Source organism: Lathyrus oleraceus, chromosome 6, assembly GCF_024323335.1.
Source record: "Lathyrus oleraceus cultivar Zhongwan6 chromosome 6, CAAS_Psat_ZW6_1.0, whole genome shotgun sequence".
Classification (NCBI taxonomy): Eukaryota; Viridiplantae; Streptophyta; class Magnoliopsida; order Fabales; family Fabaceae; genus Lathyrus; species Lathyrus oleraceus.
In genome coordinates, this window is record NC_066584.1 from 85183285 (window position 1) to 85209843 (window position 26559).

The 26559-nt window shown below is 34.7% G+C and overlaps 1 protein-coding gene across 2 annotated transcripts; it reads right to left on the reverse strand.

Annotated features, from left to right (window-relative positions):
• Nucleotides 1–237: 237 nt before the first annotated feature.
• LOC127093365 (F-box protein At2g27310) lies at nt 238–2968 on the reverse strand. 2 transcript variants are annotated; one of them, XM_051032288.1, is made up of 2 exons: nt 2712–2968; nt 238–1544 (listed from the first exon to the last, which is right to left on the reverse strand). In XM_051032288.1, the coding sequence occupies exon 2, from the start codon at nt 1532–1534 to the stop codon at nt 401–403; it is 1134 nt and encodes a 377-aa protein (XP_050888245.1). In that variant the 5' UTR covers nt 1535–1544; nt 2712–2968; the 3' UTR covers nt 238–400. The 2 variants fall into 2 exon arrangements, with proteins under 2 accessions (XP_050888245.1, XP_050888244.1); XM_051032287.1 differs by having other exon boundaries at nt 238–1548; nt 2712–2967.
• Between the last annotated feature and the right edge of the window lie 23591 nt (nt 2969–26559).

A 26559-nucleotide genomic window follows, 5' to 3' on the forward strand; every position in this document is an offset into this window, starting at 1 on the left:
TAAATCTTTATAATTCTTCCAAGATGCTCGCCCGAAGGTATTTCCACGGCTTAGATCCTTTCAACACGCTATGGAATTGATCTTCAAGTCAACACGACACGAGACATCATATTGTTGTATGCCAAATGCATTATTTAGTCCTAATGTTCTTCCAAGCTGCACTTTTATGTTTGCCTTAATAACGTTTTTGTTTGTTTTTTATCAACTTTGCTAATGTTTGGTAACTAAAATAACCAATTTAAAACTCAAAAAAACAAAACATTATTAACATAAAGTTAATTTACAAAAGTTTCATACTAAGAATTTCAAATCTCAAACCAGCGAAATCTTCATCAACTAATTACTACTTTATAAGGAATTTTATCTTACAAAAAGGAGTCTCCAAAACCCAACAACTTTTTCACAAAACATAGTACCAGAATGTCATAAAAGCAGCAATCCCAGTTAAAATACAAAACGTATCCAACCTACTTTCACTTCTCATCTTCTCCTCTTTCAACTCATTTTGCACTTTTGAATACATATGACAAGATTCAATTGCTTCACTATAATTCTTGCTCCTTCTGCAACTAAGTGCTTCCTTAAGAATATGCAAACTGTTTTTTCCATTAACATGGGAACCTTCCATATCTTCCAACTGCATGCTAAGTTCTGTTAACTTAAGACTAGTTTCAAACCCTTCTTCTTCAATGTGAACCACTCTAAACTTCATAACAAGGATACACTGCACTACTTGAGAAGGAAGAATGTCTTTTGCGGGCAGAACCGATCCGAATCGGATAACAAAGTCTTTATCCGTCGGCCAATGTCTTTGACCGTCAAGAGGACTCCAGCTAGCAAGATTAGCAGCTTGTTTTATTTTCTTGTTTACTAATATCCAACTAAGAAGAAGACCGTCACGAAGCTCGTGCCATAGTTTCCCGTCTTTCCTTTCTCTTTCCATTGATGTAATTGGTGGAAGACCATCGGTTACGGAAAGAGTCACCTCCCCCTCCCCCTCCCCGTCATTGTTATCATTTCTATCAGCGTAAGTGAGGAGATCGATACGAAAAGGACAGTTGTAGAACCAACCAGCGTTATCGTCCGCATTTGGAATTCCAGATAGAACTTTGGAGCAGATTGGTTTCCCCTTAAACCTGATATCTACAATGGAAACAAAATCTGATGGGGTGATGCTTTCAAATTCATTTGTATCTCCGTAGTATTCGGCTTCGGTCAAATCATCAAGATACTCGTGGTAGTTGTTCCACTGATACTCTCCGACCTCCTTGTTTATGATAAGAGGAAAACAATCGGCGTAGAATTTTCTAAAACCACCGATCGAGGAGATTAAACTTTTGACATCCTCCCTATTGGTAGAAGGCCACACGGATGCGCATACATCTTCCCATAAACTCTCTTCTTTTGAGATGGAACAAAATGCTGCACATGTACAAGCTAAACTAGCTAATGCGGAGCCGTCAAGTCGTCGTAATATGTCATAGAAGAGATCACTACTCAATGAAGCTATGCTATCAATTGGTGCAACTGACATAGCAACAGTCCTAACTGTCAAAAAAACAAAATTCAAATCAAACAAAAATCTATTGCAAACTAGAAGGTTAAATTCAAATTAAATGTGAGCTTTCTAAAACCTAAGATTAGTAAAAGGAGTAATGCATGACTTGGCATGAAAGTTTAATAAAGAAAGTCTTCGCATCTGCAGTAGGCCTAACTCAACTCTTACAAAATCAGCTTAATAAAGTGAACAATGACTCTACTTATATACTCGTCGTGTTTAGGCCTTATCTCATCTAATGTGGAATTCTTAATGGAAAGAACCAAAATTTTGTTATTGCACCGGCCAAATAATAATATATCAAGCAAACACTGCAACACCGCAAATCAAGTGAAGGTAGTAAATCACCGATAGATACCACGGATCCCTAGATTGGAACCAGACTCTGATAGCATATTATGTTTTTCTAATATTGAACCTACTTAGAAACCGTATCAAAGTGGCAATAACAACTTATCAGAACCCAAATATCAACTTATTAGAAACCGATGATTAACAGAAACACATGCACACACATGTTGAAAAGATGTTTAATTGTAACAGGATATTAGAAAGTACAAATAACATAAAAAGCATTTTAGATGAGAAGACGAAACTCTCATAATGATCATCTATGAATTTAGATATCCTCAAATTGTTGCACATCAAAAAGTATCAAGTAAGCATATACGAGGCTTACAACTTATAGCTCAACATAAAACCTATTTGAATTGACTTATTTGAGCTTATTTACCGGCATAAACACTTCTATTTCAGAAAGCTCAAAGAAAAAAAAAAGCATAACTTGCTTTTAGCTTATTCTTATAAGCTCTACAGGATGACAAACTAAAACAGCTTGTAGCTTTTTCCTAAAACATGTTGCCTTCATTTTATCTTCTGTTATACAATTAACCAAAAACTATCACCAACATGATGCATGATGGTGCTATAATAAGTGCTTAATTAATTAAGTTGTTTCTCCAAATAAAATTAAAGTCAACTTTAATTGAATAACTTGCTAGAGCTAGCAGAAGAATACCCTTTTACAGAAACATGACAAATTGATGAACAAAACCTAAACAAAATTGAGAACATATAGGAAAATAAACAGATATATAGTCAAAATCAAAAGAAAAGACAGGAAAAAAAAAGTTGTCAGTTGTAGTTGACTCACCTTAAAAACAAGACCTGCTTAATACAAGAAAGCTGTCTGAAACAGGAAGTAAAAGAAGGATGAGCAAAAACAACTGATTTAAGCAAAATCAATAATTTATAAAGATTGGGTTAAGGGTCACAATCGATTAATTTAGTTTTAGGAAGAAAGGTCTTAGAAAGAGACGAATAACGAATAGGAGGCGGTTTCTGAACTCAAGTATTTCTCTTTCTGGTATCCACTCATCAAATTTTGCCACGACCAAAGCTCTCTTTATCTTAAGATATTTTCTTTTTATGAATGTACCATATCGACTTAGAAAGAGACAAATAGAATGATTTTTTTTTAATTAATTGTAATTTTAGTTTTTCTATTTTATTTTATTTTTAATTTTAATCTTACTATTTAAAATCTGGAATACTATCCCTTTATTTTATTTTTATCTTTCTATTTTAAAATTCAGAATTTTAGTCCTCTTATTTTAATTTTTTAATTTTTGGTCTTTTTATTTTGAATTTTAATTGTTTTTTAATTTGAAAATAATTTTTAGGGGGACAAGAAAAATGAAAATAGAAGATCAAAATTCTGAATTTTAAAATAGAGGAACAAAAATAAATATAAAATAAAAATATGAGATTAAAATTCTAGATTTTAAAATAGGGGGATCAAAAGTCAAAGAAGATAAAAATAGGGGGGGCAAAATTGCAATTAAGTCTTATTTTTTTAATGAGATGAAATCAGAAATTTTTACCAAATTAACCAAAATTTTCTACTTTGAATTTAAAGAATAAACCGACTTTTCCTCGTAGTTTACTATCCACCCGTGTTTCAAATTAAAAAATGGAACTCGTACATATTAAGTGAAAAACAATAATTCAAGTGTTGTAATTTTTAGGCTGAAAAAAAGTAAGTTGATTCGAGGGTTTAACCGATTACGCATTCGCAATAATCGGTTACTACTGTTATGTTTTAGTTTTGTTAGAACAGTCGTAATGGATTTTAGGTTTTGCGTAACCTTTATAGACAGTTAGTTTTCAGACTTTTAGTTATGTTAGGTTGTTATTTGTGTCCCAATCCACCTGTACTTGTATATATACGTTGGAGGTATTATAAATCAATATTAATGCAATTTCTCACCCTCAATTATATCCTCTCTAATTATTTCTCACTCTCACCCTCTCAACATTCAACCACTCCATTTTCACCGACCAGGTGATTCCAAGTTCTAACATTTTGCATTAAGAGTCTGGTTCGATCCACAAAACATCTAGTGTACAACATGAATTTTGTCTCCAATGAAAGAATCTTTGCAAACTTACACATCCTTGATGCAAAGAACTACAAAAAATGGTGCAAACAAATGAAGTGTTATTTGGCTACCAAGATGTTCTTGAAGTGATCAAGTACGGTGTGAATCCTCTTGCCGAATATACAACAGACGCAAGGCGAGCAATGTGTAAGGAAGAAAAGAAGAAAGATTTCAAGACGCTGTTTTTTATCCATCAATGTGTGGATCGTGACAACTCTGAGAAAGTTGGTAATTGTGAATCATCGAAGCAAGCGTGAGAAATCTTATAGAAGGCATGCGTTGGTGCTGACAAGGTGAAGGTGGTGAAGTAAAAAACTCACAAACGTCAACTTAAATTGGTTCAAATTGAGGAGAAGGATATCATCAATGATTTCACAACGAGAAATACTTGGATGGTGAACCAAGTAATAGCATGTGAAGAATCGGTTCTGGAGCAGTATGTTGTCGCAGAAATCTTTCATTTTTTAACTTTAATATTTTACAATATGGTCGTCGCAACTGAGGAATTGAAGGATCCTGTGATGATGAGCAAATAGAAGCTAAAAAACTCTCTTGAGGCGCATGAGCAAAGAATGGAGGAGAGAATTTGTGATAAGGCAAAGACAGAGATCGCTTTGCAAACTCGTTTCAACGAGAAGAACAAGAGATCGAAAGGAAAATGGCCCGTGAAGAAGAGGAATTTTTAGAATTTTGGTGGAAGAAAATGTCAAAGTTCAAATAATTCGACTTGTCAAAAGGGTGAGAGCAGTTGCAACAAAAATGGTGGTCAAGGCAACTTTAGAGGTGAAAGAAGAAGGATGGACAAGAGCAAGATGCAATATTTTGTTTGTTAAAAGTTAGGTCATTTTGCAAGAGAGTGCAATGCAAACAAAAAGGAACCTCAAGTGGATGAAGACAAGATTGCAAGATAAGAGTTTAATGGGGAGAACACATTGTTGGTCATGTTAACAAAGGGGAATGCAACATCAACAGGTTGTGACACAGTGTTGGTACATGGTTAGAGTATCGGGATTTGTTATCGTCTCCACAAGGATTATGTGATATTGCCTCCGTTCGACAGTTGTTAAGTTTTTAACTTATAGTAACAAGGGGGTTTTAGTTTTCGGTTACGGTAGCTTGCATAAAAAGTAAGAAATTGCGGTAAAAGTTTTGGTTTTACGATTTGAGAAAGATTTTCAAAGTTAGGGTTCGACGATCACTTTGCATGCATATGTTCGATCAAACAAAACTCATAAACTCCATTAGATGATAAACACATTCACAAAGTCCTCCCAATGTGTTTATTTCTAACACACATTATGGTTTTTCCCATTTTTATCCATTGTTGATTTCTCACACAATCTATCAAAATGACAACTTTTAGGTTTAACTTTTTAGTGAACAAACTCATTCAATACTATCTCTAGCTAAAGAACAAGGATGGATGAAAACCTAGGTCAAGAGTTGGAAAACACCTTTCAATCATAAACCAACACAAAGAGTTATCAATAAAACAAGGTTTTCACCATACATTCATCATCAAAGAGTTTACAAATGAAGATCAACCCATATACATACAAAGCTTATGATCATCTACATCTAACCTTGATAAAATGAAAGACTTAGCTACTCATTTTCATGGTAGCTTGAACTGTTGGTGTAAGCCCTAGAGACCAATACTTTTGGTACTTGTATCGAATTATTTAAAGGCATTTTCTTTATTATGGTTGATTAATAAAGTCCCTGGAATAGATAGTCCGTTTAATGTATTAAGTGTGACTTAATCATGAGAATACATTAAACATAAGGACAATATTCTTAAAGTATCCGTAGTCGAGCTTTAGTGTGAAGTGGGATAACATTAAAGCATTAAGACTATTATGTTTGTAGACTGATGATCACATCTCATGGATCATGGATAAAGAGTTATCAAGTCTTAAACATAGGTATGAATATTAGGAGTAATATTTATACCGGATTGACCCGCTATGAGAATACTATATAGAAAGTTATGCAAAGTGTCATAAGTTATTCTCATGGTGATAATAGTGTATACCACTCTTCGACCTGAAACCACTATGGATCCTAGATGTAGAGTCGAGTGCTTTATTGCTGATCCAACGTTGTCCGTAACTGGATAACCATAAAGACAGTTGATGGGTACTCCACAAAGCATGCTAAGGGACATGAGTGTCCTAGATGGAATTTGCCCATCCTGCATAACAGGATAAATGTCTATGGGCCCAATATTGAACTGGACAAGGATGACACAGTCTATACCTTGTGTTCAATATAGACATAAGGGCAAAGGGGTAATTATACACATAATTATTATCACAGGAGGTTTTGTCAGATCACATGACATTTTCGTGACTTGGGTAGCAGTGATGTGTTGCTAGATACCGCTCACTGTTTATTATGTTAAATGCGTGATTTAATATAATTGTCAACGCCGCGAAAACCTATAGGGTCACACACAAAGGACGGATTGATGAGAAATAGAGTAACTAAGGAACACCGTAAGGTACGGTGCACTTAAGTGGAAACGAAATATGGTAAGGTACCAAATACTTAAGTGATTTTGGCATATTATGAGATATGGGCAAAATACACTTAAGTGGGCTTTTTAGCTTGAAGCCCACACAAGTGGTTCTATAAATAGAACCCCTTGGGTAGAAGCATTGTCTCTCCACTCAGACTGAAGTTCAAGTAGAGACTTGGAATTTTGTTTCCCTCTTTCTCTCACTCAAAGCCTTCATTCATAACAGCTAGCACTGCGATTGAAGGAGTCCGTTCGTGTGGACTGAGTAAAGACGTTGTCATCGTTCAACGTTCATGATCGCCCCGTGGATCTGTATCAAAGGTTTTGATCATTATCAGAAATCTGCACCAAAGGTTTGAATCGCCACAAGAGGTAACGATTCTATCACTGATCATGCCCATTCGTAAGGATCACTAAATGGAGAAATTTTTAAATTCCGTTGCGCCTTGGATGGCAATTCTCCTTCATGAACAACAAGTTTCGGAAGAAGGTTGATCAACATCCGAGTCGAAGAATCGAGATTGGATGGGAATCCACCTTCTTTTTGTAAAATATTGTCAAGAGAAGAAGAAGAATGAGAAATGGGGTTTTTAGGGCACAAAAATCACCTCTAGCAAGAAAACAAGTAAAAAGATGATGAAAAAGATCTAAGTGTCCTGTTCCAAAAAGTAGCTCATACTACTTATAGAAATGGTTGTTGAGCTGTCATGCTCGCTAGGCGAGCAGAATGGTTCGCCTAGCGAGCCCCAAAATAAGTCACCAGAAGAGCCTGTGTCCAGAGGAATCATTCCAGACAAGTTTGCATCTGTTCGCTAGGCGAACAATCCTTCGCTAGGCGAAGCCCTCGCTTCTCTCATTCGCTCCAGCGAGTCTTGATGTTTTTGCTACTGGAATTGTTCGCTACCTGCTCGTTGGATGCTCGCCTAGCGAATACTTAACTACTTCCCTCGCCACAGCGAGTTTTGATCTTTTTGCTACTGGAATTGTTCGCTACCTGCTCGCTGGATGCTCGCCTAGCGAGTTTTGATCTTTTTTGGTTTTGTCCAAGTCTGGGAGTGTTCGCTGGCATCTCGCTGCGTGCTCGCCTAGCGAGTACTTCGCTACCTCACTCGCCTAGCGAGCTTGCTTATGTTTGCTTTCTTTCTTGGTTCCTTTGCCATCTTTCTTTTGCCTTAGTTTTCTACTCTTTCATGCCTAATTCCTGCACAATAACACACAAATTAAAGGTACCAAGATCATTTCACATAGTATTGCAAATCAACAAAAGCAAGGGCGGTTTCAAACACTTTTTCGACAAAAAGGAGTGAAAGATGCCCACATTTGATAGCTCAAATAAGCAAACTTGGGCATCTAACACACAGCAACCACAACAATTTTGGAAACGATGCAGAATCATGTTATAACTGGTTACGTATATGCTATAACTGGTTACAAGCAGAAGAAAATGTCATGATGAGTACGAAAGTTGCAGTTCAGTGCAACGAGGAATGGTATTTGGACTCTGGATGTTCAACTCATATGACAGGGATAAAATATTATTTTGTCACAATCAATCGTACCATGAAGAACAAAGTAAAGTTCCCAAATGATACCACTCTAGCGGTCGATGGGATCGGTGATGTTATAATCATGAGAAGGGATGGTGGATATTCCTTGATCAAAGATGTGTTGTGCATTTCAGGAATCAAGTGTAACCGTCTAATTATTGGCCAATTGTTTGAGGAGGGTTACAATATTCACATGGAGAACAAGGTGTTACGCATTATGGATGCAAATGGGGTTTTGGTCCTAAAATCTCCTATGGATGCCAATAGAACTTTCAAGGTTGAGTTGAAGGTTATAGAGCATAGTTTTATTGCTATAACGGCGGGTAGAGAAAAGTGGAAATGACACTATAGGCTTGGACATTTTAACTTTAGAGATCTCAATGCCTTGAAAAAGAACATAATGGTAATGGAGCTGCCCTCGATCAACATATTGGCTAAAATTTGTGAAGAATATGTGCAAGTGAAGAAACATAATGGTAAAATTAGTAAGGATGCAGGTTGTAGAACCAAGCATCACCTTGAGGCGGTGTATTCGGATGTGTGTGAACTGATGCAAGTTGACTTGATTGGTGGTAATATATATTTTGTCACATTCATCCATGATCATAGTATAAATATATGGACACACCAAATCAAGATAAGAGATGAGGTATTTAAAGTGTTTAAGAATTTCAAGCCCATGGTTGAGAGGCAAAGCGGTCACAAGCTCAAAGTTCTCAGAACGGATGATGGAGACGAATATGTCTCAAATGACTTTGGGAAGTTTTGTGATCAAGAATGGATAGTACATGAGGTTATACCACTTTATACACTGCAAGAAAATGGTGTTTTTAAAAGGAAGAATCGATCGACCATGAACATGGTAAGAAGCATATTGAAGGGGAAGAAATAGTAGTCTAGGGAAGCGACACTCGAGTATCATATCACAAGGACTCTTGATAAATTAACCAAATAATAAAATAAAATATGGGGGGTTCGATTCGATTTAGAATAAGTGATTATGAAAAATTGTTATAAAAAGTGATTATGGAATAAGTTGATCTACTGTTTTGGTTTTCTAACTTATCATTGGTTAATATAATGTGCATGCCCTAAGAGGATTCTAATCCCTTTTCGATTATAGTAACAATAACAAGCGCATTAATACTAATATATGATATGTGTTCCTAATTTCTGAATTAAGCAAACAGATTCTGAATTAAGCAAACGGGTTAAGCACACGCGAATTAAGCAAACACGATTATAAAATATATATCAATCGAAATTAATCAACACATATTCTATAGAATTTAAATAAAGCATACAATACATAGAACAAAATGTTGAAAGGGAAAAGACATTTGATTGAAAATTAAGAAACCTCAAAGTACCGGCGAAAGTTGATTACAGTAGAAAAATCTTATGAACTTTAGTTCTCCATGAAATCGCCTAAGCAATATTGTATCTTTAAAATTTAGAATAAGTCTCATGTAGCAGCCACAATCCTCATATAACAAAAGGAAAATTCGAGCACTTATGGAATCCGACCCGAAAATTAAAAAAATCGGCACAAACTAATTATTTTAATTAAGTCTGTAACTTCAAATAATTATTAGACTTTCCTTAACTCCGAATCAATCTTATATATCATACTAAGAATGCACAAAAAGAATCAATCATATCACACCATAATTCTTTAATCAAGAGAACAAAGAAAATACTCACAATTGTAACTCAAAAACCACAGAAAAAATATGTTTTTTTCATGTAAGAAAAACAAACAAAAAGAAAGAAACTGAATGAAATAAAACAAAGTAAATGGTTCCCCCCCCCCCCCCCCCCCCCACACACACACACACACACACATACTTAAAACATACATTATCCTCAATGAAAGAACATAAATATAAAATAAGAGTGAAAGAAAGATAAAAAAGAACACACTCGAGGAGTCAAGGCGAATAGATGACCGCATAAATAACATTTCTCAAAGAGAGTTCTTTTACAATATCTTCTTTCAAAGTAGGGCTCTCATGGAGTAGCTTAAGGCGGTGTCCGTTGACTTTGAAATTTTTATCAGTGTCTTAACTTTTTATTCCTAGGTCAAAAAACATTCTTCTATAGGTGAAAATATCGAATGGACAAATGAAAGTGGTCTTCTTTTTGTCCTCTGGTACAATATATATCTCATTTTTCACAACATCCAAGATCAAGGGGCTAAACCGCCTTTGGGGCTGCCTCACTATTTTTGCTCCATCTTCAAGTAAGACATGATTCATACATATTTATGAGCTAATACCAGGAATGTCAGCCAAGGTCCATCCAATTGCCTTCTTATGTTCCCTCAGTACTTGTAACAACTTTTGTTCCGGCTCAGATTCAAATTTAAATGAAATTATTATAGAAAAATTCCCATTAAATTCTAAAAATGCAGAGAGTGGCTTTAGCTCTAAAATAGATGGTTGCTCAATGGATGGTAAAATTTTGGCAGTAGGAACTACATTTACATCTACAACATCAACTTTGTTAGTAGAAATCTCATAAGAAATATTAATCTGTAAAGCAACTTCAATTTCAACACAAACTGAATATAAGTGAGTATCAATACAAATATCACAAATATAAGAGTCATCAAAATCAGACAAAGAAGGGAAATCAGCAAAAAGTGAATCAGCTACAACAAGTTCTCTTAAGATTTTATTTTGATTAGTCATGATATGATTATTAAATTCAAAATCAGAATCAAATCAATATAAAATAAAATAAAACCTCTATCAAATATAACATAAAATCAATAATAAAATCAAAATTAGAATAAAATCAACACATAATCAAATCACTATCAAATTAGATTAATAAAATCACTAATAAAAATCTAATGAAAAAAACGATTAAAATAGAATCTAAAAATTATGAAAATTTGACTAAAAATCAAATAACGAATCTATAAGTTTTTTTTGGATTTTTTTGAGAATATAAATATATAAAATAAATCAAATAAAATAGAAAAATAAGGAATTTGCGATTTTGATGGTCAAAATCCCTTAGAAGTCTCTTCAAAGGGAGTATTATTTCTTGATTTTTTTCCTAATTTTCTAGAAATTTTTTGAGCAATTCAGAATAGTAGCCTACAGATAGGTTGTCGGGATAGTTACACCATTATACTGTAAATCTGAAAATAAACAAACAAAAAACAAAACAAAATTCTAACAAGACTCTAACCTAGGATTCTAAAATTAATTAATATTATCAAAGAGTCTCTGACAACGATGCCAATTTGATCCGATGTCACACACGGGTAAAAAATGAGTAACTAAGAATTGTAGTATAGGAAAGCAACAGTCGGGTATCGTATCGCAAGGAATCTTGAAAAATTAACCAAATAAGAAAACAAAATATGAGGGTTCGATTCGATTTAGTAAGTGATTATAAAAAGTGATTATGAAAAGTGATTATAAAAAGTGATTATGAAATAAGTTGATCTACTGTTTTGGTTTCCTAACTTATCATTGATTAATATAATTTCCATGCCCTAAACGGATTCTAATATCTTTTCGATTAGAGTAACAATAACAAGCACAGTAATACTAATATATGATATGTGTTCCTAATTTTTGAAATAAGCAAACATATTTTGAATTAAGCAAATGGGTTAAACACACACGATTATGGAATATATATATATATATCAATCGAAATGAAAAGACATTTGATTGAAAATTAAGAAACCTCAAAGTATCGGCGGAAACCAATTATAGCAGATCAACCTTGTGAATTTTAGTTCTCCATGTAATCGTCTAAGCAATATTGTATCTTTAAAATTCATAATAGGTCTCCTGTAGGAGCGGCAATCCTAATATAACAAAAGGGAAATTTGGGCCCTTATGAAATCCGACCCGAAAATTACAAAAACCGGCTCAAAGTAACTATTTTAATTAAGTCTGGAGCTTCAACGAATTATTAGACATTCCTTCGCTCCTAATCTGCTTTTGACTTCAACATGAAACTTGTATATATCTTTCTTAGCTTTCTAACTCATGTTAGAACATGTCAATCCGATTCTTGTAGCTCAAGTTATGGTCTGCATAGTGACAAGGTATCAAATAACTGTTTATGCTAAAAATGAAGTATGAAAATGATAAAGTCAAAAATAAACTTAAATATAAAAATGCACTAAAATAGTAAAAATAGTATAGTAAACTATAGAGTTGTCTAAGTTCAATAGTATAAGAATATGCATCAAATGCACTGATCAAACTTGCTAAAAGAGTTATTGGGAGAAGAGGTATCCACAATTGTGTATTTGTTGAATAAGTATCCAACAAAGAATCTTGAGAAGGTAACATAGAAGGAAACATGGTCTGGATTTAAACTGAACCTAAATCACTTGAGAGTTTTCGATTCCGTAACGTACTGACATGTTCCGAGATAGCTTTGAAAGAAGCTGGATGATAAATGAGACTTTATGACACTTGTAGGGTATCACTCCACCGGTGGTTACAAGTTGTATGATGCGGCAAGCAGAAGGATTGTGATCAGTCGAGACATCATTTTTTACAAGATCAAGCAATTGCAGCTGCCTGTAACTGGTTATCATAAAGCTATAATTTGTTACAATAATGTCAAAACAGCTTTTCCAGAGCTGGAAAGTGCAAAAATAACCCTTGTTGAATCCCCAATTAAAGAGAATGTGAAAAGATCAACAAGGCAAAGAATTTTCCCTATAAGACTCCAAGATTGTGAGTTGTTCTAAGACAACGAAGTCAATGATGATGGTGATTTCGTCCATTTTGCACTTATGGCCAAATCTGAACCCATTAAAATGGAAGAGGCCTTGAATGATCCAAAATGGATATGTGTTATGAAGAAGGAGTTGGAATTGAGAGAGAAGAACAAGTCCAAAAGGGGATTGTTCATGCACCAAAGAAGGTGTGAGATTGAAATTTTAAAATGGAGCATTGTAATATTTCCATTACTCCGGATGAACCGAGGCTATAATGGTCGAAGAATGAGGTGAGCAGTATGAGAATCCAACTCAGTATGGGAGGCTTATTGGATCCTTGCGTTACTTGTGCAATGCATGATGGGACTTGGAGTTTAGTGTTAGTATTGTGAGTAGATTCATAGAGATACTAAAGGTTTCTCACTTGGTAGAAGTCAAGAGGTTTATTAGATACGTCAAAGGATCTATTAGTTACGGAATTCTCTTTCCCGCAGCGGACACGGGCAAAAAATGCAGTTTGCTCACTTTTACCGGTTCAAATTGGTGCGGAGATATGGATGATTAAAAGTCCATAACTAGATACATCTTTATGTTCATTGAAACACCAATCTCATGGTGTTCGAAGAAGGAACTGGTAGTAGCACTCTCTTCTTGTTAAGTTGAGTACATTGTCGCTTTATTGTGCACATGCCAATACGTGTGGCTAATGAATCTATTGAAGGAGTTGGGCAGCGGTGAGGGTGACATTGTAACGCTCATGGTTGATAGAGTTTTCACTATAAATCTTGCTAAGAACCCAATTACACATGGTAGGAGCAAGCATATTGAGATGAGGTTTCACTACTTGAGAGAACTTGTTAGTGAAGGAAGGTTGATATTGGGATAGTGTAGAAGTCAAGTGGTTGATTTGTTGACCAGGGGAGTCACAATTGGAGTGTGTAAGAGGTTGAAGATGAACATGGGCATGAAATACTTGGAGCACTTGAATTAAGGTGGTGTGCTAAGTAAAAAAAAACAATAATTCAAGTGTTGTAACCGGTTACCACGGGGGTGTAATCGGTTACAGCTGGGTGAACTTCACTTCAGGGCTAAAAATAGTAAGTTGACTCGAGGGAGTAACCGGTTACGCATTCGCATTAACCGGTTACCACTGTTATGTTTTAGATTTGTTAAAAAAACTGTAATTGGTTATATGTTTTGTGTAATCGGTTACAGGTAGTTAGTTTTCAGATTTTCAGTTATGTTAGGTTGTTCTTTGTGTCCTAATCCACTTGTACTTGTATATATACCTTTGAGGTATTATGAATCAATGTTAATGCAATTTCTTTCCCTTATACTCTCTCTAATTATCTTTAATTCTCTCTCTCTCTCTCTCTCTCTCTCTCTCTCTCTCTCTCTCTCTCTCTCTCTCTTCTCTCTCTCTCTCTCTCCGCATTCAATCGCTGCATTTTCACTGACCGGTTGATTTCAAGTTGTAACAGTACATAGTAGCACTTTAAATCTATTGGCGTATGTAGTAAAATGATATAGGGGACTTAAAAGTTATTGACATTGCATAAGGTTGAAAAGATACACCAATTCAAACTAAGTGACTTTTTGAGTTTCATATGGAGCGTCAATAGAATTTAAGAGGCTTCTTTGAATAATAGAGGGGAACCAATAACATTCAATCTTCATCTTGTTAGATTATTTTTTTGTATTTTAATATATATTATATAATATAATTTTGTAATATTTAATACTATTTTTTAGTAGGAAATTTTGTATAAATAGATGTGTCCCTTCTAACATTTTTTCACACCTCTTTTCTTCTTAATATTTTCTTCATATGTTCTAACATGAGTAGTAAAAGAAATAGACATGTAATTTATTCGAGAACCAAGCCTCCGATAAAGATGCGCTTTTGGAACATACAAAATTTAGAGCAACTTGAACATTTGATTATATTGAGATATTAATGATGGTAAAACAATTAGAAGTATTTATAGACTTGTTTCGTACATCTCTATTACATATGACAATGATGATAGCCAATATATGTGGATGAAAGTTAAATATGACAATGATGTTAGGGATATGATGTATTCACCAAATGATATTTTTTATATTGTTGTAACCTCTTAGGGTCTGTTTAGATGTTGATTTTCAAAAGGGTTTTTGAGGGGAAGACTTTGGAGTGTTGCGTCTATATCTTAAAATGTGTCTGATATTTTTAAAAGGTTAAAAAATAATATGATTTTATATGCTAAAGGAGTATATTTTTTTTAACTTTTTAAAATATCAAACAAATTTAAAGATATAGATGTAGTCCTCTAAAGCATTCCCCTAAAAAGCCCTCCAAAAAACAACTCCCAAACGGACTCTTAGTTATTTTGCATTGTTAAGTCTTTTTATTTGTTATTTGTGTTGTTGTTTTAGACGTGTTTATGTTCGTTTTGTCATAACCAAAAATCGTTATCTACATTAAATTCCAAGGTTACAAAAAATGTAACAATTTAATTAAATCTTATTTAGAACTTGTTCCAACATTGGGACAATGTTTTCGTGTGTGACTGAGAAGATGACATATTCCACACAATCTTTCCACTTTCTAAGTTATATCCATTTCAATTCTAATTTGTGTGTTGGTGAGGTGACCTTTTTTGTTCATTCTCATATTTTCGTTGTGGTAAATTACGTCCCCTTGATATGTAGGTCAATATTCCTCGCTAGCTACCACTGGGAAGTTATTGTTGTAGACATTAAATAAGTTTACGACCTTGTAAACCTTGAATAGATGCAAAAATGGGTCTTGACGAACACCGGAACACGCCACAATGATATGGGAACAAGGAATGCATAAGGCTTGAAACTTTCCACAATTACACCAACTAGTATGTATTTGACCTGGTAATATCCCATTGGCCTCCCCCTTATTGTGGTCTTTTGTCTCCTCAACACTGAAGTTGTAATTATGGCGATCAAATGTTGTGATGCGATGTGAGTGACCAAAAAATTAAATTAAAGTGACTTAAATATAATTATGCTAGTATACGATTAACCGGAGAATCTCCCGAACATGAAAAAATAATTAAAATTTGATTTTATATCATGTTATTAATAGGTTTATTTTTATTTTCATATACTTCTAGTTCTAGTGTACATATTATGAATTTATATTTCTTAGAGAATATAGATAAAATAGGAAAATATAGTTTGGGTTCTCTTGTTTAGCGTGTCTCTAGATCTTCTTGTAACAATGCACAGAAAGATATATTTGCTTTTACTAGATGTGTTAGTTTGCTCTAAGCATGGGGTTGGTTGAGAATAGACTCCCTAGCGCATCAACAACTGTGAATTTGTATTCCCATATGCAACAAGGTAACTTTGTAACACTATAGATATTTCCATTTACTTAATTTATACTATTAACATCAAATAACTTAATTTAATATTTTCAAGTGGTTCACACGTAGGATAAACTACGAAAAATGTCCTCCTTACTGCATCACACAATACAGAAATCTATTGGATCACTTGGGACCAAACGATGTATTACCACTAACCTGTTTATTTTTATTATTAACATATACTAAGCTAATTTATTTTTCTACAACACTTTATTTCGAGACCATATATGGAGTTAGAAGGTCATCATGAAGTGAATTAAGAAGATTATGCCGTTTGGACTGCAAAAACACTAATTATTGTGTTCACTACTATGGAGATGCACCATAGTGATCATGTGAAACTTTAATTCAGCATGCTTCAAGAAATCTCGAGTTCTCTGAGGTGCTTTGCACAATTCCACAATAGTAAAGTCTCAGACCAATGGGAGTTCGACGATTGGACAAAATATGCCAAAGTAGGGAAGCGTTGCAATCACCTAGTCTAAACGACACTATAATGTAATTCAAATCTAAACCAACTACTCAATACAAGTATTGGTATATATCAATTATAATTGGGTTCCTCTCCGAACCCAGATATTTAGTTGACCCATGTCAACAAGCTTCGTCATCAAACACTCAACCTCCAAGCCAACATGCTTACACTCAAACTCCATCCCAATAAAATTACTAGCAATGCATGTCACTCACACAATCACAATACCAAGAACATACCTCATACCAACAACAACCACAAAAAATGTAGCAGTCCCAGTACCAACAAACATAACCAACCAACATATCACACTCTTACCAAAATACAGAATAATTTAACATGGACTACCAAATACCATATTATTTTTTACCCAAACAAACATTCACACCAACATCACCATTCACCAACCTCACCATCGTCTGACCGGTACCTCGTCAAGAAAAACAACACAACAAAACTATAAAGGCATGGGCAACTAACTTAATTATGACGACATCAACAATGTGGGTTCATCGACCTGGCAATACATACGTGAGGTTCTTGAAGTGGCACTCTCAACGAATTCTTATTTAACACCTTAGGTGAATCCACATAGACCTATATAAGAGATATGATCTCGGGGGTGCGGAATTGGAGATCACTTCGATCAACCAGGTCATAATAATTAATATAAAAAGTTATTCCCACATGTAATCGAAATTTAAATATTAATTATATATTACTAATATTTAATTTCTGTTAGTTATATTAATTATAGACACATTTATTTTAATTTAATTAATTATTTAAATTAATTATATACTCATTTTCATTTTTTATATTAGTTAATTATTACTAAAAATAGATTAGTAATTGAAAACAAATAAAACAAATAAATGGTACTTAGGCACCAACCCCTTATTCAAATTAGGAGGAGACGTCAATAGCTTTTACTTCCTCTTTTTATTGGAATATGGAGGCGGAAATAGATGTTAATAAAGGTATGAAAAATACAAGAAATGGGGGTTTGAATTGAGTTTTACAAGCAAAATTTGTTTCCAAAACAAGAACACCACTTAACAAGTTAATAACAAAAAGATAAAAACATAAGTATTTTTATCCTGGTTCGCTTGAAACTCAAAGCTACTCCAGTCCACCCGCCAAGGTGATTTTGCCTTATACACAAGGACTTAATCCACTATAAACAAATTATAATAATCACAAAGAATAACCTTCTTTGTCTTCTCAAAGATCCAACTATACCATAGTCTCCTTAAGGACTCACAAAGAACAACCTTCTTTGTCTTCTCAAGGATAACCTCCTTAAGGAATCAAATAAATAGTTTGAATAATATCTTGTGTGTTACAAGATGCTTCTATACAAACAGATTTTATACAAATGAATAACAAACACTTAAAGAAAAAGTGTGTACAAAAGATTGATGACTTTTCGCAAAGAAAATAGACTTGTCAAAATATTGTGTCACCAGGGCTTTTCTTCAAGTCTTCAAGTCTTACTTATATAGCATAAGAAGAAGACCATTGGAGGGCAGCATAGGGAAAGCTCATAGAGTGGTTGTCCATTGTTGGATAAGAAATGAGTGATACTACATACTGTCATTCACCCACAAAATCAGTGACAGGTGTGATGTATAGTATTATCCTTGCCCAAGAAATCAGGTAGTGAAAAGGATGTTGTTTTGTACTATGTACTATTTGATCACGTTCTCATTTGATCTTATCTTCAAGTTCATTGGCTTCTTATGAAAGTTGATGAAACATTAAATGAAGAAACATAAATTTGGATTCAAAAACTTCAGAATCTTTGGTCAGAACCTTGACAACGTTAGTAGTCTAGCTTGAGATCTTCAGTATCTTCATAATCCTCAGTCAAAACCTTGATAACTTCAATCGTCTGGCTTGAGATCTTCATAATCTTCAACTACATAACACAACTCCAGAAGCTTATCATTCTCCAGAAGTTTGGTGATCAAAGTCATGTCCAGAAGCATGAGTTGAGAGAATATTACAGCAACAACATAGTGTCTCCTCAGAAGCTTCTCAATGGTGAATCAGAACAGAAGCAAAAAGAACACTGCAGCAACAATATTGAACATGTTTCAGAACTTCTAATAGTTGGCGCAGAAGCGGATTTGGAAGACTTAATTCAGAAACTAATGACGTTGCACATCATATATTCAGAATCTGAATCGACTATTAAAGCTACACAGTAACAAACCATTAGGGTACCAAAATTGTTCTCACGCAAATACAATATTGTTATCATTAAAACTCAAGGTATATATGCAAAACCAAATCTTATTCTAGCAGTTAAGTGTCTATTGCAGACCATTTTTTTGTTTGAAACATGGGTATATTGGAAATTATAGGGGGGAGTTAGTTAATTTATAGTTAAAGTTAGGAAACTTGGTTATTTTAGTAAAAATCCCATGTTATCATTTATTTAAATTCGAGGAAATAATAGTCCTATGTGAAAATAATATATTTATTTGTATTATAAGAGAGTTTAAACTTTTTTACGCTTTTTTACTTTGTTGTAAAAAGGAGATTAATAACAAGTCTTGGATTTATCCGATAATTATAAACTTCTTTTTCATGTCTGATACCTTGATAATGGGACCACCATATGAGAATCAAAGGAGTTGGTTAAAGCCTTTGACATTATTCGGAAGACCGACCCAGAATTAGGTCTCAAATTAAATATTCATTAAATTGAGATCTTTGGCATTCGTATGATGGTAGTAAACTTCATAGAGAGTTGTTTTCTTTAGACATTTGGAAGTCTATGTTAGGGATGAAGTGTCTTTAAGGGGCTGCTAGTCGAGATAAAGGCTTTATCGAGAGGTTTTCCATGAAAATAATAGTTAGGGTCATTAAGTTAATGTATCTTCTGCAATAATTAAGGTATCCTTAGAGTGAGCTTCTTTTACTTCGATCTTGCATGGTTATTGCCAAAATATGTTTTGGCCTAAGAACGTACCAACCTAATCATATGGAGAAAGTAGTTATTTGGTTTGATAAAGAGTTGTGAAGGGGGGTTGAAGATATTATGATAGGTGGAGGTCCTTTCTTTAGGGACCTTCAATGGAGGGTGGCTTCTTTACCTATTAGAGTTTCGGGATTAAGTTTGTACTCAGTAGTAGAGCTTTCCTCATATGTGTTTGTGGCTTCTAAGGCCAGACTTTGGTTTTTTTCGTGCCGTAAAAAATACTTGAGCGCATCGTACACTCGAAATACAACAGAGTCGCCACAAAACTTTATTTATTACAAAAGGAGAGGGAAAATATCTATAAAATCCGCGAAGAAAAGGGGGAAATGTATGGTCGTCGCAATCAATAATGGATTCAGGAGTCGGTTATGCAATGAGAATGTATTAACACCCATCACATTCATTATACTCAACGGGAACCGTTTTGATCATTTTGTGTGTATGGGTGTTAACTAAAAGTTACTTGTGATTACTGATTTATTATATGACTTCTTATAAAAAAAAATTAGGGGAAAAACAATTATTTAATTAATGCGTTCGCCAAGATTTATAAATCTCCTACTTATGTATTCTCATGGTGCAATGAGAAAATCAGAGTTTCATAGTTTGTGGTAGAAAATATGTGTTTGTTGGTTGATTTTATCGAATGATGTTAAGGTCCCATTCTAGCAGTTAAACGTTGTTTCTTTGCTTGCGCATGGGAGGCTCAAACGTTCGTTTGTATTGCGATATAACGAATATAATATATCCCTTTGTGAAAAGCTTTTTATTTATGATTGCCCTAAGGCAAAAATAGACTTTAATGTGTTGAGATCGTTTTTAGACTGAAGACGAGTATTCAGACGGGGAGCTCTACATCAGTGTCCAAATACTCGGGGAAGGAGAAGGTATACACTCAATAAATCCTTTTTATTCTAAAATATTATGAAAAATGTGTGGCAAACTAAGTCAATATTCATTAATAGAAGAAAATTATTCACACAGTGAGCTCTACAAAAGTGCCCAAATAATCGGGGAGGGATAAGGTCTACACCAAATCAATCTTTTTTCTTCTACTGGAGAACCGACTTAATTTAATTGATTATCGTGTTTTAATATGGAAGACGGGGATTCAAACATGGAGCTCTACAATAGTGTCCAAACACTCGGGTAGAGAGAAGGTCTACACCCACTCAATCCTTTTTCGATCAAGTTTTCGTGAAAGGATTTTGAAAAAAAGGAACGACTTGATGTTGGATCAAGCGATTTATATTTTTGAAAGTTGATTGATTTTAAATTAGGAATTAACTAAGATAACAAAATGACCAAAAGGAAAGTGATAAAAAATAAGCAAACAATACAATCTGAGGGTGGGGGATACATTTTACCGAGTGGGGAGTAATAGAGCAAATAAAAGAGATTTGCAAATACTTGATTTGAGAACCATTAACCACATAATCGAATAAATTACCACATAATTAATCAATTCATTAAACTAATTAAAATTAATCAACACAATTAATTACAAAAAAACATCCATGTAGTCAAATAATCAAGTTAAGCAAACTAATATTATTAATAACAATTAATCTTATTAATAAAAATGGTTTTAGTTATAAAAAACACTTAAAAGGAAAAAGACAGAACATTGATGATGGAAAATCCTATTCCTCTCTCACGCCCTTGCAAATTTCACCGCTGCCTTCCACCATGGGTTCTGGAAAAGGTGGCCGGAATAATAAAAACAAAACACCAGTCTGACTAGATCTCTCTCTCAACACGAATCCACTCTCTAAATTCTCAAACTCCAAACCAAAACAATTTAGTTTACAGTTTTAAGAAAGAACCTTAAACCTTCAAAATTAAATTAAATGCCAATCGAACATCATTTCACGCAATATATAAGGCATTATTGATCAACATGGCACAAGGAACATCATGGTAACAAGAAAAATGAAAAAAAGAAAGATTGAACCAACCTCGCCGGAGCTAGTCTAGTGGCTCCACCTCTGGTAATGCACCAGTAAGCTTTGAATTTCTTCTTCTTTATTGTTGCTCTCCTTTTCTCCTCATCTTCTTTAATTTTCCTTCTGAGATTATACTGTGTGAGTTCTTGTTATTGTAGGTTCATCTGTTTGCAAGTGGTACTTATGGGTTAGCTCAGGTCACTTAGAGCTTTGATTTAAATCTCTAAGGATCTCTAATGGAGATTTGAAATGGAGGTTGTAGGGTGATTTTGACAAAGTAGCTTTAGGGTTGTTGTTGATTGTTGATGAGTAAAGAAGAGGGTTTATTTATAGGGGTGAAATGGTGAGAAAATTTTTGGATTTAGGAGGGAAAATTAGTTATATTTGAGGGAAACATGGCATTTGGATTGTGATCCTTGTGAGGGGTTTAAGAGTGGTTCAGATTGAATCTATAAGTTAGTTGGAGACTGTGTTAGTTAAAATATAATTTAGTTGAAATTTGTGTTTGTTGAAATGAACTTTGAAATGAAACTTGTGGTGAATTTCACTTGGTTTTGTGTTAGTGTTAGTTAGCTTGAAGTTTAACTAAATTGATTTGACAGTTATGGTGTAACTAACTAGGGTAGGGAAGCTTGGTCATGTTGTTTTTAGCTGAAACATTGTTTGATTATGGAAGGTTTGGCTCAGTGCAGATAGAATTCGAAGATCCAACAATTGAAGGAGTCATTTGTTCGGGTACAATTCGGTATGACAAACTTGGAGCTAATGTGACTGTAGGAAGGGATGCAGTTGGTGCCTTGTTTGAAATGGATAAGTGAAAAGTTTCAAGAGCTAATGTGGCAAAAGGTGTTGGAGGTGAAACTAATGTCGAAAGATTTGATGGAGGTGCAGAAGTAGATGCTATATTAAGAGAGCTAGTAGCCATGGGGAGGAAAGTTGATGGAAATTATGGAAAATTGGAAGGCCTGGTTGGTAAAGAAGGGATAAAATTGGGATACTACAATGGTTGTTGCATCAATGAAGGCACGTGTTGTTACAAAGATGAAGGCATAGGTTGCTACAAAGATGAAGGAATAGGATGATGCATAGATGAATGCATATGTTGTTGCATAGATAAAGGCATGGATAAGCCAGGAGGTCGTAGCAAAGATTAATGATGTAACTGAGGAAGCCTATTTGTGGCACCATAATATACTTGTCGATACATTTGCATGGCAAGCCCGCCACCATTTACATTTGGAGAAGGTGAAGAAGCTCCCTATGATACTATATTTCCTCCAGGTTGATACAAAGGCCCTTGAAAATTTGACCATGGGTGTCCAAGTTATGTTGTATAAGGACTAGTATCAGTCAAAGACCCATGTGTAGCTGGTAAACTTGTAGACGTTGTAGCTAAGCGGGGATACTGAGACTGAATAATAGTTGGGTAGGTATTTGTTGTTGCAGTAGGCAGTGATGACAGTCTGTCATTGCATGAATTTAGTCGAAGAATCGGGTTAAAATAAGAGAAAGATGAGCCAAAATGAAGAAGAAAGACCAAAGAATAAGGAAAAAAATAGCTAAGTGTGAAGATTTCTGGACTTAGTGAAAATTTGAGTGAAAAAGGAGCACAAAAGAATACAGATTTGGAAATGATCACATGCACCATCACGCAGCATCACGCGTGCGATAGGGCCATAAAAGTTGCATCGCGTGCGTGATGCAAGTCATCACACGCGCGATGGTCCCTTTTTCTGGGATTTTTCTAATGCGCATGATCCATTATGAGCTCTTTTTAAGGGGGGCATTTGCACTTTGATAAGGGTTACAAAAATTGGAGAGAAAAACACAATTTTGATAGCATCGAGGGTGATTTTTAGAGCACTTAAAGCCACTGGAGGCCATTACTTCAAGGGAATTCATATGTTGTTTTTATCTATCAGTTATGGTATTGTTATTTGAACTATGAGTATCTAAGATCCTCTAGGTTAGGTTGTGTTATTATGAACCTATTTCAATATTGTTGGATTCTATGTTGATTTGACTTTGTATGAACCTTTTGATCTATAATGTCATTCAATTGCTTACTATTCTTACTGCTTTTTATATGAGATACTCTTTTAAGTTAATTTTGGGCACATAGGGAATACTGACCATTAAACTATGTGTTGGACCTAGGGCAATTATTGTACTTACGAAGGTTGAATAGGAATAGGAGACCTAAAGTAGTGGGATAGGGAACTAACGTTATGTATATCGCCTAACTCTGCTTACACTGGTGGACTAGGGATAGAAAGCTCTGAGTAGTGGTTAGTGAGTTATTTTGTGATGGATCGACTATAACGATTTTGTTAATTTGTTGTGGGGTTATAGTGATAAGAACATAAATACAAGGCATCAAGTATCAACAATAGAGAAATAGGGGATTTTAAAACACAACCTGACAACTTTCATAATTCTGTTTAATCTCTTATTTACACTTCACACTGAAACTCGAAACACCCCCCCCCCCCCCCTTTACTAGTTTTCATACATTGCACACAGTTTGCCTTATTAGAAGCAGTCCCTGTGGATTTGATCTTTTTATTACTTCGACATTCTCTGTACACTTGTCAATAAGTCATTAGGTTTTTGGTGCCGTTGTCGGGTACTGTTGATATCTCAACAAGGCGAGGTTTGTGCAACATTTTACTTTTAATCTTTTTTATTTTTGTTTTATTTTCTTGTTATCATAGTGCTATTGAGGTATTTTCTGTTTTTGTATGCGCAATTCAGGATAACATTGATACCATCCAGAAATTAAAAGAACCATATATGCTCTCAGAAAAGCAGTTAGAGAAGCAGCTCTAAACAACACATTATTAGGAGAAGAGCAATTATCAAGTTCTTCTGACTCTAAAGAGGAAGTCGCCATGGTAGCTGCACCACTCATAACTATGAGGGATTACCGTAAAAGAACCGATAAAGGACAGGTTTTGAGAGGGTTTATACCGACAAACCCTGCTAACTTTGATATTAAGAATAATGTACTTTCATGTTTAAGCGAAAATCCGTTCGATGGGAACGCGATTAGAGACCCGTGGACGTATCTTGCACGCTTCTAAGAAACAAATTCGATGTGAAAACTGACAGATGTCACTGAAGACATGGTTAAATTGAGGTTGTTTGGGTTCTCATTGATTGGAAGATCGGAAGATTGGTTACTTTGCCTTCCTAATGGAACAATTCGGACTTGGAAGGGATTGGAGGATAAATTCCTAGAAAGATTCTTCACTACTACTCAGTTTACCGAGCGCCGAGCAGAAATTGTAAATTTTTAGCAGCAGGAAACTGAGTCACTTTATGACTCTTGGGAAGGATTCAAATCTTTGTTACGTATATGCCCAAATCACAACATGAATAATATGGAGCATATGCAAAATTTCATTAAAGGTCTTAAGAGTTAAACTAGTATATTATTAGATGCTTCCATGGGATGCACCATCCGCCAAATGACTGAACCACAAGTGAAAGGCCTTATTAAGAAGATTTGTATGAATGAGTACCATTCAAAAAGCGAAAGGTCGGTCAAGATTGAAACTGTGGGAACGCCTAAGGGTATGTTAGTTGTTGATACCCATACTGCTCTTTTAGCTTATATTGAATTTTTAAATAAAAAGCTAGTTGAAAAAAGCTTTGGTAAAGCTAACGTGAGTCATGTACACGCACTTACGTGTGACTTTTGTGGAGGAGAACATGCAAATGGAAGGTGCTCGTTGGAAGGGTCAAGTGAAGAAGTCCAATTTGATAATTTTCAGAAGAATAACACGTATTCCAACACATACAATCCAGATTGGAAAAATCACCCAAATTTCCGTCGGAGCAATAATCAAAATGCAAGTGCTAACCAAGGTATGCAACAAAGCCACAAACTTTGTTTCAAAGGAAGTCGTCATAGTTGGAAGAGACCTTGCATAATTTCATTAAAGTCACTCAAAGTAACTTTGATCAGGTGAAAAAAACATGAAATTATGAGTAGAAAATATGATGCGTTAATTAAGAATTTGGAAATGCAAATTGGCCAGGTATCCAGACAAATAACTGCTTTGTCAAGCTCAAGTGGAGGATTTACAGGTAACATTGTGGACAATCCTAAGAATAAAACATGCAAGGCTGTGGAAATGGATTTCGATGTAATTACTGAAAATGGTAAAGCTGAAATAGTTAAAGAGGATGTGATTGAGAAAAAAGAAGGTGGAATTGAAAAAAAGAGAGTGGAAATGAAGGTGACAAAGAGGAAAGAGGAGTCACTATTGATAAACTAATTAATAAAAACTCTCCTTGGAGGAGAACAAATAAGCAAGTCTTGAGTAAACCAAATCCAAAATTACCGAATTACATAAAACTATTGTACCCCATCATTAAAAAGAAACTGGTATATGAGGATGAGGCTGAAATGTTTGAAAATTTTGAAGAAGTGTTGACCATACTTCAGGTAGGTATCTTGTTCCATGAAATTTTAGAATTAATTCCCAAGTTTACTAAGTTTATGCAGGAATTGCTGAAGGGTGGAAAGTAGAAGATGACTCAAGAACGGGTAAACATGACAAAGAAATAGGAGATGGTATGACCGCCAGAATTTCCACCAAAGATGAAGGATCCAAGAAAGTTCACCATAGTTTGTACCATTGGTGGGTTGAAAATCCCATATGCTTTATGTGACTTAGGATCGAGCATCAATGTCATGCCACTGAAAAAATTTAAGGAACTGAAGTTATGAGACATCTTATCGAGCAACATGACGCTCACTTTAGCTGATTCGTCTGTTACGCATCTGCTTGGTATATAAGATGTGCTAGTTCATGTCGATGGTATGACCTTCCCTACATAATTTCTGGTAATTAACATGAAAGGAGATTCAGGAGGGTCATTTATTCTTGGGTGTCCATTCTTGGAAACCGGGAAGGCAAAAATAGATGTGGAGATGGGTGAACTTGTTTTGAAGTTAAACAAGGAAAATATGGTGTTTAATG

What these genes read in the sequence shown, in the direction of transcription:
- LOC127093365 (XM_051032288.1), bottom strand. Translation starts at nt 1,534, where the DNA reads ATGTCAGTTGCACCAATTGATAGCATAGCTTCATTGAGTAGTGATCTC.